We start from the raw sequence: 18,158 nt of genomic DNA, 5'->3' as shown, positions 1-18,158 counted from the left end.
TATAGGGGTGGATGATGGGAGTACTTATATGCACTATTCTTAGAGTTCACACTGAGGTTTCATTAGCCCTAGACTTTATTGTATTGCCTCTGTATTATGACTGTTGTTTGCTGATGATAAGTACAAAAATGCTATATTTTTCTGTGTAAGAGTGCCTTAGCATGAGCCATTAAAATTTTTTGAAATGTATTCTAGAAGAGATTTTCTTACTTTAATAAATGAAGTATTTGAAATAGGTACTGTATCGTTGATTTGATGATTTCAGGTCAAATTTATGAGCATCATTTATTGTGCCATTTTCCTCTGAGGTCCCCCCCAACTATTTTTTTAAGTTTTCTTGGGGGGAAGGGAGGTACCTCAGTTTATTTATTTTATTTATGTTTGGAGGAGGTACTGGGGATTGAAACCAGGACCTTGTGTGTGCTAAGCATGGGCTCTACTGCTTGAGCTATTCCCTTCCCCACGTTCTGAGTTTTTTTAAAAAATACATGTTTGCTGTTATGCCAAATAGTGTCAAATCTTCTTGTTTTTTTTTCTAGTTCCTGTGTCTGCTTACACTGAAACTAATGTCTAGTTATTCCTCCCTATGAACTCGTACTATCCAGATATTTGTTATAACAGTTTGCAATCATTTTGCCCAAATTTTACTTTTCATATAAAAACTGTGCCCTAAAAATGTTTACATGGCTTGTAAATTAAGGCAAAAGAAGGTAGAATGCACTGCGATTGTATGTCAGCTATTTGCACGGTAACATCACATCTTGCAGTCTGATTGTTTAAATGTGTTACACAGCATAGCTGTCATCCTCCTCTCATGAAGTGAAAATGTCTTCTAAGAAAGTAGGTTGGCCTGAGAGATCAGGAAAATTTCATATATTAAAAGAAAAGTTGCAACTGATAAAGCATATTGAGAGGTGAAAATGTAAAAGCTCTCCTATGTACAAGTCCCATCTGCCAATTACAAAATGAGAAAATAAAAACTATCGGAGTGTAGCTGCTGCTTGAAGCTTTACTGTTACTCACAGCATAGTATTTCGGAAAGGTAGAACAATACGTCATACAATGAGCTGATAGCCACAATTAGTGTGAGTTCCTTAAAGGACTGATGAGTAGGGTTTTAGTGTTATGTGCTGCTTGGGGGAGGTAGGTTGGGGGCTTTGGGTGGGCTGGGAACTCATTTTTTACCACTTGAGATTATGGAATATACACCCCTGCTATATGAAATTCACTATTTAATGCATATTTAGTATGAAGGTCAGACAGAGTTGGATTGTAATCCTGATAACCATCATATGATAGGTGTAACTTTGAGTAAATGATTTAATTTAATTTTTCTAAATTTATATTTCTGTGTCTATAAATTTGTGATATGTGATTGGCAAGTGTTGCAAAATGCCACATCCCTGACTTCAGTTACCCCCGACTCCCTTGCCTCTTCCCGGGTTGTGTGTGCTAGGCAAACTACAATATTGGTTCAACATAGCTTTTCTGCTTACTCTGAAGTAACTGAATGTTGCTAGAGAAAAACCGAGTCAACTGGTTTTGCTTCTAGTTTAATGGTCACACACATTATATAAGAACATGGTATTATCTTTGCAAACCTATGTTTCTCTAGTAAATTTGATTTCCCATTCTTTAATAACTGTTTCATGCCCCCCTTGATCTCCTTAAATAGCCCTCTTTTCTCCACCACCACCCTGAGCTGACAACCTTATGCTTCAACCGAGAAAATAGAAGCTGTCATATAGAGGAATTCCCTCAGCTTTCAGCTGCCAAACCTGCATAAAATGCATTCACCTTCTTCTTCCTCCTATTACAGAGTAAGAAAGGCCCTTCCTGTAAAAGACCAAATCACTTACGATTGGGGTCCCACTGCTCTGGCCTTTTCTAGGACTTTGATTGTGTCCTTATTCTTTTTTTTTTCCACCAAAGTTTAATTGAGATACAATTCATATACCATGAAATCCACTCATTTCAGGTGTACAATTCATTGGTTTTTAGAATATTCACAAAGTTATGCAACTATCACCACAATTTTGAAATATTTTTGTCTCCCTAAAAAGAAACTACATACTCATTAGCAGTCACAATCTTTTTCTTTTACACCGCCTCCCCTCAGCCCTGAACAACTATTAATCTACTTTCTGTCTGTATAGATTTCCCTGTTCCAAACATTTTCTGTAAATGGAGTTATATAATGTGCACTCTTTTCTTTTGTCCTGTGTCATCAGTCTTCCTCTTCACTGGACCGTTTCATTCAACCAAGAAACATGTTCTAGTGTCTCATTAAAAACCACACTTTATCCCACATCCCTTCCCTATCTGTATCTGCATTTTTCTGTTGTAATTCAGAATCAAACTTCTCAAAGGAGCTGTTTGCTTGTGCTTCCACTTCTTCATCTCCTGTTCACAACAGTACACACACACACTCCATTAAAATGTTTTTGCTGCTTCTATGAACCAGTAGTTGTAACTGTTTCCTATGGCTGCTGTATCAAAGTAGCTGAGTGACTTACAACAATAGAAACTTGAACTTTCTTGAAGTTCTGGAGGATAGCAGTCCAAAACCAAGGGGTCATCATGGCCATGTTCCTTCTGAAAGCTCTATGGAAGAATCCTTGCTTCCCTCTTCTTAGTTCCTGGTGGTAGCTGACAGTCCTTGGTATCCTTGGCTTGTAGCTGCCTCACTCCAATCTCTGCCTTCCTCTTCACATGGCCCTCTTCCCTCTGTATGTCACCACATCCGCTTCTCTTCTTATAACAGCGCTTCTTATAAGGGCCCACTCTAATCCATATGACCTCATCTTAACACATCTGCCAAGACCCTATTTCCAAATAAGGTCTCATTCACAGTTATAGGACCAGGTAGACAGAACTTCGTATCAGTTTAAGGGAAACAGTTCAACCCACAACAGTAATTAAACGTCTTACGGAGTTCAGACTAGTTAGTGTAGTGAGCAGTATTTGTTTCTTTTTAAGTATATGCATTTCCTTTTTATGTCTCAAGAATGACTTTTAGCCTTGAATTTCCCTGTTCTTTTGCTAGGTTAAGCCCGCATTTTGACACTTCCAGACCAAAGCAGCACCACATTTACTTTTCAGTACACTGTAAGCTGACTTTTGTTCTTACTCTGTACCAGCACTGTTCTTTTCAAGTTTGCCTCTTGATTTCTGCCTCCTTGGCTCTGTGACAGTTCATTTTTGTGGGTTTTTTCCTTCATCACTGGCTGCTCCTTAGTCAGCTTTAGCTAGTGATTTCTCCTTTACCCAGTTCTCAGATTTTGCTGTTCTGGGATGCTTTTTTTTCTCTCTCTAGTCTTTCTTCATGACTGAATTTTATATCCCTAGCTGGATTTACTTCACATTTACTAACAAATGCTTTTCGTTTGGATGTCTTACAGATGTCTCAAACTTACTGTGTCAGTGGAGGTCTTTGTTTCTTCCTGAGACCTGTTCCCCTTCTCCTTCCCAGGCTTCTCATTTCCATAAATGCTAGCACTATCCTCCCTACTGTCCAAGCAGGGACCTTGGAGTTACCTCTGCCTTCTCCTCCTTTACTTACTGTGCACTCCCCCATCTCCCAGTTCTGTTGACTCTTCTTTACATCAACTGCTACTGCACTAGTCCTGGCCACTAACATTTTTTTTAAATCAGGATATTGCATTAGTCTTATAAAATGTCTTTTTCCTTTTACTACCCATCTTCCCATACTGTTTTCCTCCCAGCACTAAGAATGGCCTTCTTAAAACAAATCAGATCATGATAATCTCTTACTTAAAATTTTCAGTTTGTTCCTGTGGTACCTTTCCTTTTTGCAGACAAGGTTCCAGTGAAACTAGTCATCTTTTGCCTGCTGCATCTAGATGCATACCAAACCCTTTCCTGCCTTAACACACACCTTGCCGTGCTTTTCCCTCTGGCTGGAACGCTTTTCTAGCTCCTGTTCCTCTCAAGTTCGGCTTAAATGTCATTTCAGAGAGAAGTAGATCCCCATGCCCATGTCTCAGCATGGGTAGTCTGTCTCTCTGAGCCTTTTGTTTCTGTCCTAGCATTTACCACCATTTATAATTACTTTGTTTGTCCCCCCAAAAGAACATAAGCTCCATGGCAGCAGAGACCATGTCTACCTCATCCACCGCTGTTTCCCTAGCACTTAACCTGCTGTCTAGAACGTGATAGCTGTTCAGTATTTACTTGTGGGATGAATGACAAACCAAATACTGTCATTTAAAACTTGTTGGGTTGTATAAAGTGAGATTTTCATGCATAGTAGTCTGAGTTATTACATCAACTTTATAGTGGCTGTGTCATAAGGGCTTTGGGGCTTTGGAGTTTTTCAGGTGATTAACATTCCCAGAGTCTGATTTTGAAGTAAAAGACAATTTTAAAACAACATTGTATTTTAGGAAAGTGGTCATATGTTTTATATTTTATAAAGCATTTTCATTGAAAAAACATTTGTGAAAAGCAACCATGAGTTTTCTCTACTGCTAACAGTTGTTTAACATGAACTAATGGTGGCTTCTTTGTCATTTCTAATGTTGTGCGGAACAGGATGCTGAAAACGCCATTCAACAGATGGGTGGCCAGTGGCTTGGTGGAAGACAAATCAGAACTAACTGGGCAACCCGAAAGCCTCCAGCTCCAAAGAGTACATATGAGTGTAGGTGTATTGGAGAAGAAAAGGAAATGTGGAATTTTGGAGAATACACTAGATTTTAAGTGTTATAGCTGTTCCCGGAGACTTATTGCAGAAATAGATGAGAAGCAAATCAAGACTACTATTCAAAAATGTACTTCGTTTTCATTTTTGTAATTATAAATAATAAATAATATCTCTAAAGTCTCCTATTAAGTAGAGTATACTGAGTAATTTTTTAGACATTCTTGGGGGAGGTTTAATCAATCAAATGTAATATGTATTAAATAAGCATTTTGATCAAGGTAAATATTACCATTACAGTAGTGTAGTTAATGTTGCTTTCCTCTCTCTGAACATTTTATTTAATGAATTAAAAATATTAAACTTTCTCTCCCTAGCAAACACCAAACAGCTATCATATGAGGAGGTCGTAAATCAGTCTAGTCCAAGCAACTGTACTGTATATTGTGGAGGTGTCACTTCTGGGCTAACAGGTACGAGGGCTTTATCTGTGTGGCATTTTGAGATTAATTTTTTAACTGAAAGGCTTCATATTTTTAGGATTTTAATATAATTTAGTGTGGTTTGTTTTTGTTTTTGCCTAACAGAACAACTGATGCGTCAGACTTTTTCACCATTTGGACAAATAATGGAAATTCGAGTCTTTCCAGATAAAGGATATTCATTTGTTCGGTAGGAGCGGTTTTAAAAAAAAAAAAAAAAAAACTTTTGCCCTCAAATCATTTTTAAACATTTAACTTAGTGGTTTCCTTTAAAATTTACTTTGGTTTTAAAGAAATAGAAATTTCTCTAGCGTTTATCATATTTGCCACTTTTTTATAATAGCTCCCTCCTTCCAACACAAGGCAAATAAAACATTCTCTATTAAGAAAAGAAGTTTCTCCAGAACTACAAGATCTTTGGGGAAAAAATAGCAACAAAAATATGCCATTTATTGGTTCTTTTATATGAACTGCCTGTTTTACCTCAGGCTTATTCATAAGTATTTTAAACAGTTTATGTTGCTAATTCTTAATATTACTTCCAATAGGTTCAATTCCCATGAAAGTGCAGCACATGCGATTGTTTCTGTTAATGGCACTACCATTGAAGGCCATGTTGTGAAATGCTACTGGGGCAAAGAGACTCTTGATATGATAAATCCCGTGCAACAGGTGAGAGGGTTCTTGACTTTGCCAAGTTGTTGCTGGGCGAATAGGTATTTTTCAATGAAATTGCTGATAATCCTTAGTAATGTTTCTAGCTAAAATCATAGTATATAAGGGCTCTTCCTACATGTATTATAGTTCCAGAGTGGTGGTTCATGGATAGCAGTGGTGACATGATGAATGTGACCGCCTCAATTGACCCATGCTCACAGAGAGGATTTTAAAATGCTCCGACAAACCTAACAGGGTATTAAATTTTTCTAATACTTGGTAGATTTATTCACGTGCTATTTGGAGAACTCACAAGCATGCTTGGTTCAGTTGAAATAGAAGCCATAAATATATCTAGAACCTTGGTATTTTCTTCCAGATTTTGCTGCCTTTGTTTTTCCAGGGAGCTTTTACTGATTCAGACTTGATCCCACAAAGATTTCTATGAGGAAATTGTAAATGGAGCACCAAGATAGGAGGAATAAAATCCTAAACTATATGTTTCTTAAGTAAATTGTGTATAGGAATAAGTAATCTTTATCTCTTCCCTACCTAAAGGAAACAGTCATGGATAGGTTACAAGACATTTAAACATTATATTGAGTTTCATATTTATCCCTAGGGCATTACTTACTGCCTTACAAAGAGTATGCTATTTAGAGCCTCGTGTACAGTTAAAGCAGTATAACCTCACTTTTTTCTCTTTTAACCAGTGACTTTATAAACTTGTTTATCCTTTAATTTTACTTGTAATGATGGCCCTATGTGTTATGGCTCTATATTTGTGGTAAATTAGGACTGTGTATGTACCTCTAACTTCAAATAATATTAAATTATGTGTTATAATTTTACTTAATAGCAGAATCAAATTGGCTATCCACAAGCTTACGGCCAGTGGGGCCAGTGGTATGGAAATGCACAGCAAATTGGCCAGTATATGCCTAATGGTTGGCAAGTACCTGCCTATGGAATGTATGGCCAGGCGTGGAATCAGCAGGGATTTAAGTAAGCATAATTGTTCTTTTCCTTTATTATTAGCTTTTGAAAATGTCAACAACTTAGGAAGAGATTTTAAGTAATTAGTAGGCAATGTGGCCCTCTGTCTAAACTATAGCCTTTGAAGGACTTAGAGGTTTCTGCTTTACAGTTTTAAGTGTTTCTCTTTAAAAATTTGCCTAGGGGGGTGGAAGGTATAGCTCAAGTGGTAGAGCACATACTTAGCATGCATGAGGTCCTGGGTTCACTCCCCAGTACCTCCTCTAAAAATAAATAAACATAGTTACCTCCTCCACCCCCTGCCAAAATAAAATAATTAAATAATACAATAATAAATAAATTTAAAAAAATTTTTTTAATTTGCCTAGAAATACATTGCCTTGAATTATAACCAGTGTTACAAGAATTTTGGTAATGCTTGGTAATTAATCAACTATATTTAAGAAAATAAGAACTTAATAATTGCTAAGCTTTATATGTGACTAATGGTCACTTAGCTATTCTTGGATACAGTTACTTTGATGCTAGTTGCTTTATTCATTATGCTTTTTTTCTGTGCAAAAAGGTTTATTCATACATTGTTATATGGAAGCTTCTTTATATATACTGAATTATGCAGTTTTACTTAAATTTCTGAAAAACAAACTGGAAATTTAAAAAAGCACTTTGCAGTTTTTATTTAAAAGGAATCTTGTAATGTTGAAAAAATTTGTGAGCTTACATATGATAATAATTATTTTAATTTCTTCTTTGAGTAATATAAGTAAGTACAAGTCCTTATCATTCCAGATGATCAGATTTCTTTCAGGTACTGGCTTGTTCAATATATGGCCAACCCCAGATAGACACTTTTCTGGGATTAGAGATTAGTTTTTTTCTGAGTTCAAAGAGAATAAATGTTTATAGATTAAGAGCATTTTCTTAGCTGTAATTAAACTAACAAAATTAAACTGTACAAATTAAAGCTATGATGAGGATGCTTATTTTTAAAAGAAAAACTTTTGCCTTTGCTTTTCCTGGCATAACAATTATTCTTATATCTGGGCGTAAGAAAAAGGGTATTTCCTATGTGTGTCATTTGTTAATCGGTGGATTTCCCTTCCCCTCTTCTTTCACATTCTCCACCAGTCAGACACAGTCTTCTGCACCATGGATGGGACCAAATTATGGAGTGCAGCCGCCTCCAGGGCAGAATGGCAGCATGATGCCTAATCAGCCTGCAGGGTATCGAGTGGCAGGGTATGAAACCCAGTGAAAAAGGACTCCAGAATCTAAAGCCAGTGGCTTGAGGCTACAGGAAGTGTAGTAAAGCCGTTGTTTACTTAAAGATTTATCAAATCAGTCAGTGCAAATGTCAGATACAATGTATTTATTTAAAAGATTCATTTTTTAATCATGAAATTACTTACCATCCACATTGTTTTAAAAAGAAACAAGATGCTGGATGTCTGCCAATTTTTGCCTTCATTACCTTTTTTGATAAAGTTTCTCAGATCCTTGTTTCAAATACAAATGCAGGGATTGCTGCCACTTTTTTAAAATTGAGGCAGAAAATTGCACAATGTTGAACTTTTTTCCACTGAAGTAGTGTGCAGTTCTAGTTTGCATTCCTGATGTGATTTAAAACATGTAATATAAAGATGTTAAAAAAAAGAAAAAAGAAAAACCAAAACTGTGCAGAGTCTAGAAGTTTTTTGTACTCTTCAGCTTATGCACAATTCTGTTTTAGAGGTTTTTTTGTTTTGTTTTGAAAAAGACATTGTTTAAACTGTCCCATCTCCACTGTTTTCCCTTTGGGGTTTTTTAATATAAATTATTAGTTTACAACATTTTTGTATCTACATTTTTTCATAAATTTGTCTTGCCTTATTAAAGTTCTGTAAAATATAAATGGAAAAAATGATGTTCAGTTAGGTTGAAAACTTTTCTCAGATGGATTGATAATTGCATTCATCTTGTGTTTTATATGAGAAGGTGCCTCAAGAATTCCCTGTTGAATTTGTTTAAAAGGGTTTTTCTCTTCTGTGATAAACTTCACTGTGTACCAGGAAATATAAAAACAAAAACTTGTTACTAAAGAAAATCTCTGAAAAGTGATAAGTTCTTATGAACTCATGTTAATTTCATGTGTCAAGTTCTACATTTACATGTGTTATTTCATTATGTAAAATGTCTTAGCAATTTAGTATTTTGCACAGTTAGCAAACTTTGTCATTTCCTCCTTAAAGGCATCATGCAGAGTTGACAGGAGATTTATAAAGTTTTGTTTGCATGTGAATATCAAATACACACTTTGGTAGTCTTTGAATACAAAGTCATCTGCTCTTGTTTTTCAGGAATTTTGAGACACAAAGTTGTATGTAAATGAATATATTAATTTGCCATTTTCTAGTTATATTTACTCAAAAAGAGTAAATCAACTTAATATGTACAAATGATAGCTATGAAACTGTAGAATATCCTTATGTCAGGCTTGGGGTTCACTGTGAACTCCAAAGTGAGCCTGAATGACCAGCCGGGCAAAACATTTTTTTAAATGTTCAGAGGCCAAAAGATAAACAAAAAAACCCTTGAAATCCTACCTCCTTAAACAGCCTTCAAAGAGGAGAGTCCTCAGTGCAATCATTACTTTGATTCTTTTGGTACCTGTTTTCCTGGAGTTCCCAATTTTATTATTTTGGGGTGGCTCCGAGCATTAAGAGGTTTAATCTTTGATGGCATTGTTCTAGTTTTGAAATTTCTAGTACATTTTACAGTCTCTTAGAAGAGTTGTGGGAGATTTTGTTTTGTTTTGTTTTCAGTGAAAGTCACAAACTCTCTGACTCACAAAGGGGAAGGGTCCTCAGTATACATATTTGGATGGCTGATTGTTTTTTTAAGACCTTCAGAGAGCTCCTAGCATTTTATTTAGGAATAGAAGGCCTGTGAAATCTTAAGAGTTTCCTGGCCTGTATCTTCCAGGTAGGAGCAAATGACTCTTAAGCTGGTCTTTAAGCCAAGACTCTTGTAAACCAGAGCCCAGGAAAGACAGTTCCTAAGTGTATAATTCTCTGGAGCTCAATTCTATGCAGTTGTACTGATGTTTCATTAAGTCACTGTGTATTTTAAGTGTTAATACATTAAAAGTTGCTTTATGGAAGATGAGTAAATTTTTTCAACACTTGGAAATTTTATTTCCTTGTTAACTTCTACAGATCAGGGCATGCAACCAAAAGCATCTTAAATGAAATACTAAAAAAAAAAAAATAAAATAAAATAACAGGATGCTGTTTTTAGATTCTTCTGGTTTATGTTCCTATTTTAGGACCCTCATTATTTTTCGCTTACTCAAAAATATCTTATGTCCTATACATCTATGGATGGACTGCAGGGTAAATTATTTGGGCATAAATAATCTAAGCAAAAGTATAGTTTTTCTTTCATTTTGACTGTTTTCAAGTGTTAACACTTTTCATTAGCCAATATTTTCTTATTGCACAAATCTTAAAATGTACATGACTACTTTTTAAGAAGAAAGTAGTATTACTCAAAGGTTTACTACTGAACAAATTCACATTTCAGGAACATTGCCAACTTTGCTTTCAATCTTAACTCTTAGTGTTAAAACAAATCATTTAAAAATTTACAGTCTAAAAATCAAACTGTCACTAGTTATCAGGTAAGGAAATTAAAGTTTTAAAAATGGTTTCATTCTCTGCAAGATGCATTCAAATTTTACTTTAAAATACATCTGGTACTGTAAAGAACCCAAAGTGGTTCATACTTAATGGGTCATTATCCAGTATTCGTTGCCCTGACTATTTGGATATTAAAGTTCCTTTATGTTTTGTATAACCTTTGGGATCTTCTTGCAGTGATTATTGTGTGTGAGAGATTTTTTTTCTCTTTGGTCTAGCCATAAATATTGTTACATCCACCCAGGTATTTATTTGTTAATCTTTGTTAAATCTTATTCCAGAAACCATGGTTTACATTGGGTTACTGTTTAATTCCACAAAGAACTGCTATAGATTTAACTCATGAAATCTGGGTCTCATTTTCCTCGTTGGTATTATCTCCCTGTTGAAAATGACATTCACATTTCTAGTTTTATCCTTCAGTTTTGGCCCTGTGTTTGCTCATCTTCCTTTTGTATGTGGTTAGAGTTCTGTTACTGTTGAGAAGGCGGTTGATAAGGACTAGATTGGATACACAAAGAGAGTTAGGTTCACTAAGCTATAGGGTGCTCTTGAGGTTACAACTAAAATAGAAAAATAAAGTGTGTTTATAGGAAATAAAAAGCAAACCCTTTCAATGAAAGAGTGGTGATTTCTAAAAACAAAATCTTTTTTTTCGGTAGGGGGTTATTATATTTTTTCAGTCACTGTGTTTTGACTGTTAAGAACTTGAACATACCTCCAAAACAAATCTTAAGTTAAGAGCCTTGACATGAATGTGTCTCAGCTGAACAGGACTCTACGCTGTGGCCTCTAAGGTTGGAGGCTGAAGTTACCCTGATAGTAATTCAACTAAAAAAAGAAAACTATGTCTGGCTCAGGGTTACTAGACTAGGATGAGATGGTACCATAAAAACAGGAATTAAGCACAGTTTTACATACTAGATAAATGAGATCCCTAGCTCAGCACTAGAATACCAAAAGCCACACTTACACACACCAGGCAGGGTTTAGAGGATCCCACTGTGGAAAAACTAAGCAACTCTTGAGAGAAAAGACAGATGCTGACATTTGAGGGTCCCCACCGAAAAGCAGCTGGCCATCAGTCTGGACTGATGATCAGAGGGCTAGACTTAGGATTATGTGATGGCTTGGGCTATGTAGATAATTGTATTGTGGGACATTTTACAGAACAATGGGGAATGTGAGAAGATTAAATGCCAGAAGAAAATCAGGCATATGGGAAGAGGCAATTGTCAGGGAAAACACTGTATGAGAAAGGAAACACTCCCTGAGCCAAGTACATGCACTGAGATAATATTTCATAAGTTTTCCTGAATTACATTCACAAATATTTGTATGATTCCACTGCTTGGGTTTTCTTTGGCAACTCCAATTGTATGTTGGATTTCTCTGTTTTCCTAAATTCTACCAGTTTCTGTTTCATTTCATCTCTTCCCTGAATTCTTGTATTTCTTAGAGCTGCATTTACTTCATTAGATTTTTAAAATTCACATTGGAATGTTGATATATTATTTTCAGCTGCTTTGTGGGAACATTTTCCTTGTGAGTTTTCTCCAAGAAAACTCTAGGTAAGTTTTACTGTCTTTATTTTTAGTTACCGTATCTTTGTATAAATGCTGTGCTTATTCCTTTCTACCTACTCATATTTGAAACAACTGGACTTTCCTGGACCAAGCACCAGCGAGAGGATGAAGGAGAAAGACCCTGTCCAGGGTTCTCACCTCCCTCCTCTGGCTACATTGAACTGTCTCATTAGAAGTATAGCTAAGGTTCCTCCCTGGGGTGTGACCTTGTTCAGAAGTTCTGTACCAGCTCTGACCGCCTTTGGTTTCTTCATCTCCTACATTAAGGGACCTAACTCCTGTCTTCAAGGACATCCCCAACTTGCTTTCTGAAAGCCATCACCTCTGGACCCCGTCGGCACTTCATGCACCTTCCTTCCCTGCCTCTCCCAGCGCTCACACACTTGTGCAGTCGTGCCCACAGTAGGCTCCACTCAGGATCTGGCTCTCTTCTCAGAGTGACTATTTGCTGGTGATTACTGAGATCTGCCACCACCAGCCCCCTCCTCACTCCCTATTTTTCACCCACAGCACTCAATTGGCCTCCCATCCAGTACCACACTTCCACTCAATGTGAGGTGTTAAGTTTTCTCTGCCTCCCTGGTTTCATTTAAGATGTTGTTTGTGGGAGTCAGTGGTCATGTTTTCCTTGTTCCTTATGGTTTCCAAAAGAAATGGAAAGATCCAGAACCAGGCTGCTGAGATTTCTACCAGAATGAGAAACCCAAAGGAATCTTTATCCATGTAAACCTGATCATGACACTTCCCTGCTTGAAAAATCTTAGCTTCAAATTTCATTCGGGATGTAATCTAAAATCTCTAAAGTGACCTGCAGTGCCTTCTGAAGTGCAGTCTGTATTTACCTGGTTTCACAGCAAGCCATTTTCCACTCGCCCATAATCCCTTTTCTGTTCTACTCTCATCTTTCAGTTTCTTGAAGAAGTAAACATTTTATATCAGCCAGGGTCCAGTCAGGAGGCAGAAACCGATGCAAACTTTGAAAAGGGAAATTTTAATATAAATAGTTTAACATAAATATTTTAACATAAATAATTTTAGCATAAATAGTTAAACAGTAAAAGGCGGTTAACTACTAAAAGGGATCCAGAAGTTGCATTTGCAAAGTAAAGCAGCTTAAGGACAGAGAGGACAACACAGGAACTAAGGGTTTTGGAGAGCACTGACTTTCTGACCTCTTCAAAGTGGGTTTGGTTACCACAGAAGGTGCAGCCTGATGAAGAAATATGCCTGAGAGTGGTCCTTAGAAGCTGCCTACCATTGCCAGAGATGGGTGGGCTGGGTGGAAGTGATCTATAGAAATGCTCTATCAGGTTGGGAAGCTTGGATTGCCAGAATTAGGAAGTGAAAACAATCCCAAATGCTGCATGAAACATACTTAAATGATTGCTTATTAAACTGAAATCCAGATTTAACTGGGTGTCCTGTATTTTCTCTGTCAATCCTAGAGCGGGTCGCAGGTGGTGCAGCCAAAGCTGCTGTGGAAGCAGCTGCAGGTGGGGAAGTGTGGCCTGAGGGTTCAGCTAGGGCAGGTCACGAGAACCACTGGGAGTGTCATTGGGTCTTCTGCACACTGATCCACTGGCTCCCACACTGAATAAAAAGAGAACCAGAACCCATAAGGGAAGTGCCTTCCTGTCACTATCAACTTGCATTATTCCCCCAATACCCTCTATTGACAAAGCCAATTAGCAAAGGTGGAATATTTCACAAAGCAAGGCAAAGAAGGGTGGATTGGGGACCCAGATCTCGTTGCAGAGCCCTGCCTCCTGAATGCCTTTGTCTGATCTTTGTCTTCAACTCTCCCTTTCAATTCTCTTCCTCTAAAAGGCCTTTCTTTCCTTAATCACAATCTAAATCAGTAGGCTCTCAAGCCATCTTATACTTTTATAGCATTTGTCATGATTTTAAATTATGTGTTTTTTGTGCGATTACATCTTTAAAAGCAGTGTTCCTCACTAAAGTAGAAGCTGGTGACTGTTTTCTTCAATGCTGTATGTACCCAGTAGGTAATAAACAATAGGTGCTCGTTACAAGTTTGTTGAATTAACCAGTCAATTATCTCAATCCTGTTTTAACCAAATGGCTTTCTACCATATGCTGATAGTACCACCAGCTAGAGTACTGGGTGTGAGACGAGCTACAACTGAAGGATCAAACCAGGGCCAAGTCTTTATGCCATGCTGAGTAATTTGAACTTTTTTTTTTTTTTCTAATCTTAAAGGTCCTAAGGAGCCATTGATCTAATTTGTTTTTAGTCAAGATGTCTTCCAGGTTCCTGGCATGACCAGTTAGATGGATGGTGGGGCTGCTTAACTAGAGTGGGAAAAGGAAGAAGAGCAGTTTATGAAGTGAGTGTGGATAGAAGTGAATTAGAGGGCAGAAGATGAGAGCTAATGAGTTCTGTCTTTCAAAATGTGGAACTTGGACATCTGTGGCATTCAGGTAAATATCCAGTAGGTAATGATACGGAATTTAGATGGGAGATCCAGGCTGGAATAGAGATGGGAGTCATCCGCATTTAGGTGGTAGTTCAACCCATGGGAGTGGTAATCACCCAGAGACACTAGAGTGAGAAAAGTGAAGACAGCTCTTGGGTGCATCAGTTTTGAAGGGGGCAGAGACAGAGAAGGAGAGTGAGGAAGAGCTGCCTGACAGGTGGGAGAAATATGGAGGGTTCATGATGTTGCAGAGATCGAGGAGGAAAAAAATCCAAGGAACTAGAAGTAGTCAAGAATGTCAAATATGGCAGAGACGAGAAATACAAATTGTGTGGGGAAAAGTCCACTGGATTTAGCAATAAGGAAGTAACTGGTGACTAAAGAGCATTTTCAGTGAAGTAGTGGGAGCAGAATGTGGACTGCAGTTGGTTAAGGGATGGGAGGTGAGGATAGTTAACTAGTACAGACTGCCTTCCCAGATCACTGGGCTGGAGAGAGGAAAGAGGGGATGGGTTTAAGAAAGCAATAATCTTTTTTAAATCTCAATACAATAAACTATGAATAAATCACAAAAGTAAATGATCAGCAAAGAAAAAAATCCCATCATTCACCCATTCAGAAATGCAAAACAAAAAACATTCACCTCTGTTTTATGTAAAAAATTTGGAACTACAGTTAGTGAGCACGTGTGTACTCTAGGATACTTAGAATTGAATGATGTGTTAAAGAAATGTAAATTGTAAAAGTGGTATTATATATGGTCAAATTGCCCTCTTAAAAAGCTGTACCATTTTACACTCCAACCAGTAATACCCTAAAGCACTCATTTCCCCCTATTCTACCAGTGCTGATTGTTAAGAAGCTTTTATTTTTGCCAGTCTGATGCATGTTAATATGATTTCTTTAACTGTATTTCCCTGATTGCAAGTAAATGTTTTTTTTTTCTCATGACAGCTGGCTATTTGTGCTTCTTGTCTGTGACATGTCTGTTCATGTCCTTTGTCCATTTGACTCCAAAGACTTTAGACATAACAATCACATCCTGAATATGTAGTAACTGTATTTCATGTCTTTAGAAACAAAAGATGCAATAAAAATACGAGCAAGGAAGAAGTGACTATTGAGTGATTAGGCAGAATTTCTCAAGAAACTAATAGAACCTTAAGAAATTAAAAATATAATAGCTAAAATTTAAAATTCAATGGACTTAAAAATAAAATTTTTAAAAATTTAAAATTAAAAAAATTTTAATTAGAAAAATTTCATTGGACTGATCAAATTAGATACAGCTGAAGAACTCAGTGAGTTGGAACAGGACAGAGACAAAGAGGTGGAAAGTATGAAGAGTGAGTGGAGAATAAAATGAGAAATCTAAAATACGTTTAAACTGGAATTCCATAAAGAGAGACTACAATTAGGGATGGGCACTATTCAAAAAGGTAATGGCTGAGAATCTTCAAGAATTGTTAAAAGGTAGGAATTCTTAGATTCAAGAACCACAAATAATCCCAAGATAAATAAAATGAATTAAGTGAAAAAAGCAAGTTGCAGTAAAAGTATAACATTTATCTTTGAAAGTAATAGAGGAAGTTTTTAAAACAGTACTTGTGAACTTAGACATCTTTCTTCCAAATATAACTAGAGTGAATGGTAGCCTTATGCCAATGGGGAAACCCTAGAAACATTCTTAAGGTCAAGAAGAGAAGGTTATCCACTATTACCATGTTAATTAATATTCTGAGCCTGTGACAATTAGAAAAGACTATAAAAATGGTGAGAAAATTAAGCAAAGTGGCTGGGTGAAAAACATTAACATACTGAAAATTAACGTATCATAAATTAACATACCATAACAAACCATAACTTGGGAGTACTATGCAGTTCTGAGGGGGTTTGGTTTTGTTTTTGTGAGTTCTATTTATGAGAAGAGGGCTCAGAAAGAACTTTGATGAGGGCAATGCTTCTGCAAAGGCCCTTCTTTCAGAAAGAAATGGAAGAACCATGAGTGTCTGGTTTGGAAGAAATACAACTTTTAGAATGCAGTTGATTGACAGCTTCCTTCCTGACTGGGACATACATAATGTGTCTCAACTGAAAACTCACAGATCTCTTAGGACATATTTGGATAATTCCGTTGAAGAAAGTTTAAACACTTTCTCTTTACAACAGGGTCCATCAATTGTGGCACTATTGTCATTTTGGGTCAGATAATCCTTGGTTGTAAGGGCTCTTCCGTGTATTGCAGAATCTTCAATAACATCCGTGACATTTACTAAATGCATAGCAGTGCTCCCAATTGAGAACAACTGCTTCAGATAATCACTTTGCAGTAATACAGTCATAAACACAGCCAGGCGCTGAAACCCCACAGTATTATCTAGATGATCCAGGATATACTGGTGATCATTTTAAAACTTACAATCAAAGTGGAAAGACAAAACTGGGAAAATTTTCCTGGAAAAAAAAAATGTGCCCTTCTCCCCCTACCTCCAGCTTAAGAAACAACATAACAAATCTTAATCCTGGAAAGGATCATTTCTCTTATTAATAATTGAGAAGACTAAGGTTTTGCCAACTAAACAGTGTCACTCACCACCCAGCTCTACAAGGATTAAACCATTAGCCACTGCAGTTGCTTTCCTTCAACACACCCTGAAAGGAGCTCAGGGTGGAGATCAGGAATGAGGTACTCTGCTCTGGGAAAACTGGCAGAACAAGACTTCAGAAAGTTAAGATACTTTCAGGAGATTTTATGAACCCAATTTCTTGCATCTTCCCATACTTAGAAAAGCACTAAAATCATTAACTAAGATCTCTGTCTCATGACCTGCAGCAATCTTCTACCAAGATGTGTGCTTGATGGCACATAACTCCTCCAAAATCACACACACTCTGACTACCCCCATACCTCTTTGGAGCACTTCCTCAGAGCTATCTGAAAGGATGTCTCTTGGACTATGGTCCTCACCAAGTCCCTGAATAAAACTGAAACTCACAGTCTCACCCTTTAAGTTTAATTTTATTTTATTTTTCACATTATTTCAGTTGACAGGCAATCAGCCTATAGTCCCACCACTAATAAGCAGCAGAATGAAGGCTAAAGGTGCATCTCATTCCAGAGTTTTCCAATACACACGCGCGCGCACCTCACCCTTAATACATTTGTACTCAGGAGCTATCTTCAATAAAGAATACTTAGATTTATTCTGTGTGTTTCCTAGGACCAGACCTCAATTTCAGTTCACTATAAGAGAAAATGTTCAAATAATATGTCAGGGTGTACCTAAGGAGAAAAAGATAACTTGATATAAACACACAAGTGAAAGAAACAGCTAATACTTTGGTGGACAAAACCCCCTTGACAAAACACTAAATCGCAGCCAATACCTGCTAATAACGTAGGAAATCCTAAGGCGGGTTTTTGAATCAATGTCCAGTGGAATTCTACTCCGAAATAGGACTCGCTTGGGCCTGAAACAGTCATGGCAATCCCTGGAGCTGTGTCTGTGCCTTCCATACCAGCAGGGTGGGCCAGAAGCACTCCAGCCACAGCAAAGAATCTGAGCTGTACAGACGCCAGGTAAGCGCAGATTCCACCAACCAGATTCCCCGGCAATTGTCAGCCGGTTCCGGGAGGAGGAGACTACAGCTCCCATCAG

The 18,158-nt window shown here is 37.2% G+C and overlaps 1 protein-coding gene across 11 annotated transcripts in view; it reads left to right on the top strand.

The window, feature by feature from the left end:
• TIA1 (TIA1 cytotoxic granule associated RNA binding protein) overlaps window positions 1-11,092 on the top strand; it is a 28,286-nt gene extending 17,194 nt beyond the window's left edge. For 6 of the 11 annotated variants that reach the window (XM_006192769.3, XM_006192768.3, XM_032497755.1 and 3 more), the window contains 6 exons: window positions 4,555-4,663; window positions 5,041-5,136; window positions 5,251-5,335; window positions 5,694-5,817; window positions 6,662-6,807; window positions 7,927-11,092. In XM_006192769.3, the coding sequence (XP_006192831.1) occupies window positions 4,555-4,663; window positions 5,041-5,136; window positions 5,251-5,335; window positions 5,694-5,817; window positions 6,662-6,807; window positions 7,927-8,053 (687 nt within the window). In that variant the 3' untranslated portion in view covers window positions 8,054-11,092. The other 5 variants (XM_032497752.1, XM_032497753.1, XR_004326404.1 and 2 more) reach the window with 4 other exon arrangements.
• Window positions 11,093-18,158: the final 7,066 nt, after the last annotated feature.

This window comes from Camelus ferus, chromosome 15, assembly GCF_009834535.1.
Source record: "Camelus ferus isolate YT-003-E chromosome 15, BCGSAC_Cfer_1.0, whole genome shotgun sequence".
Classification (NCBI taxonomy): domain Eukaryota; kingdom Metazoa; phylum Chordata; class Mammalia; order Artiodactyla; family Camelidae; genus Camelus; species Camelus ferus.
This window is presented reverse-complemented; position numbering and strand designations above follow the sequence as displayed.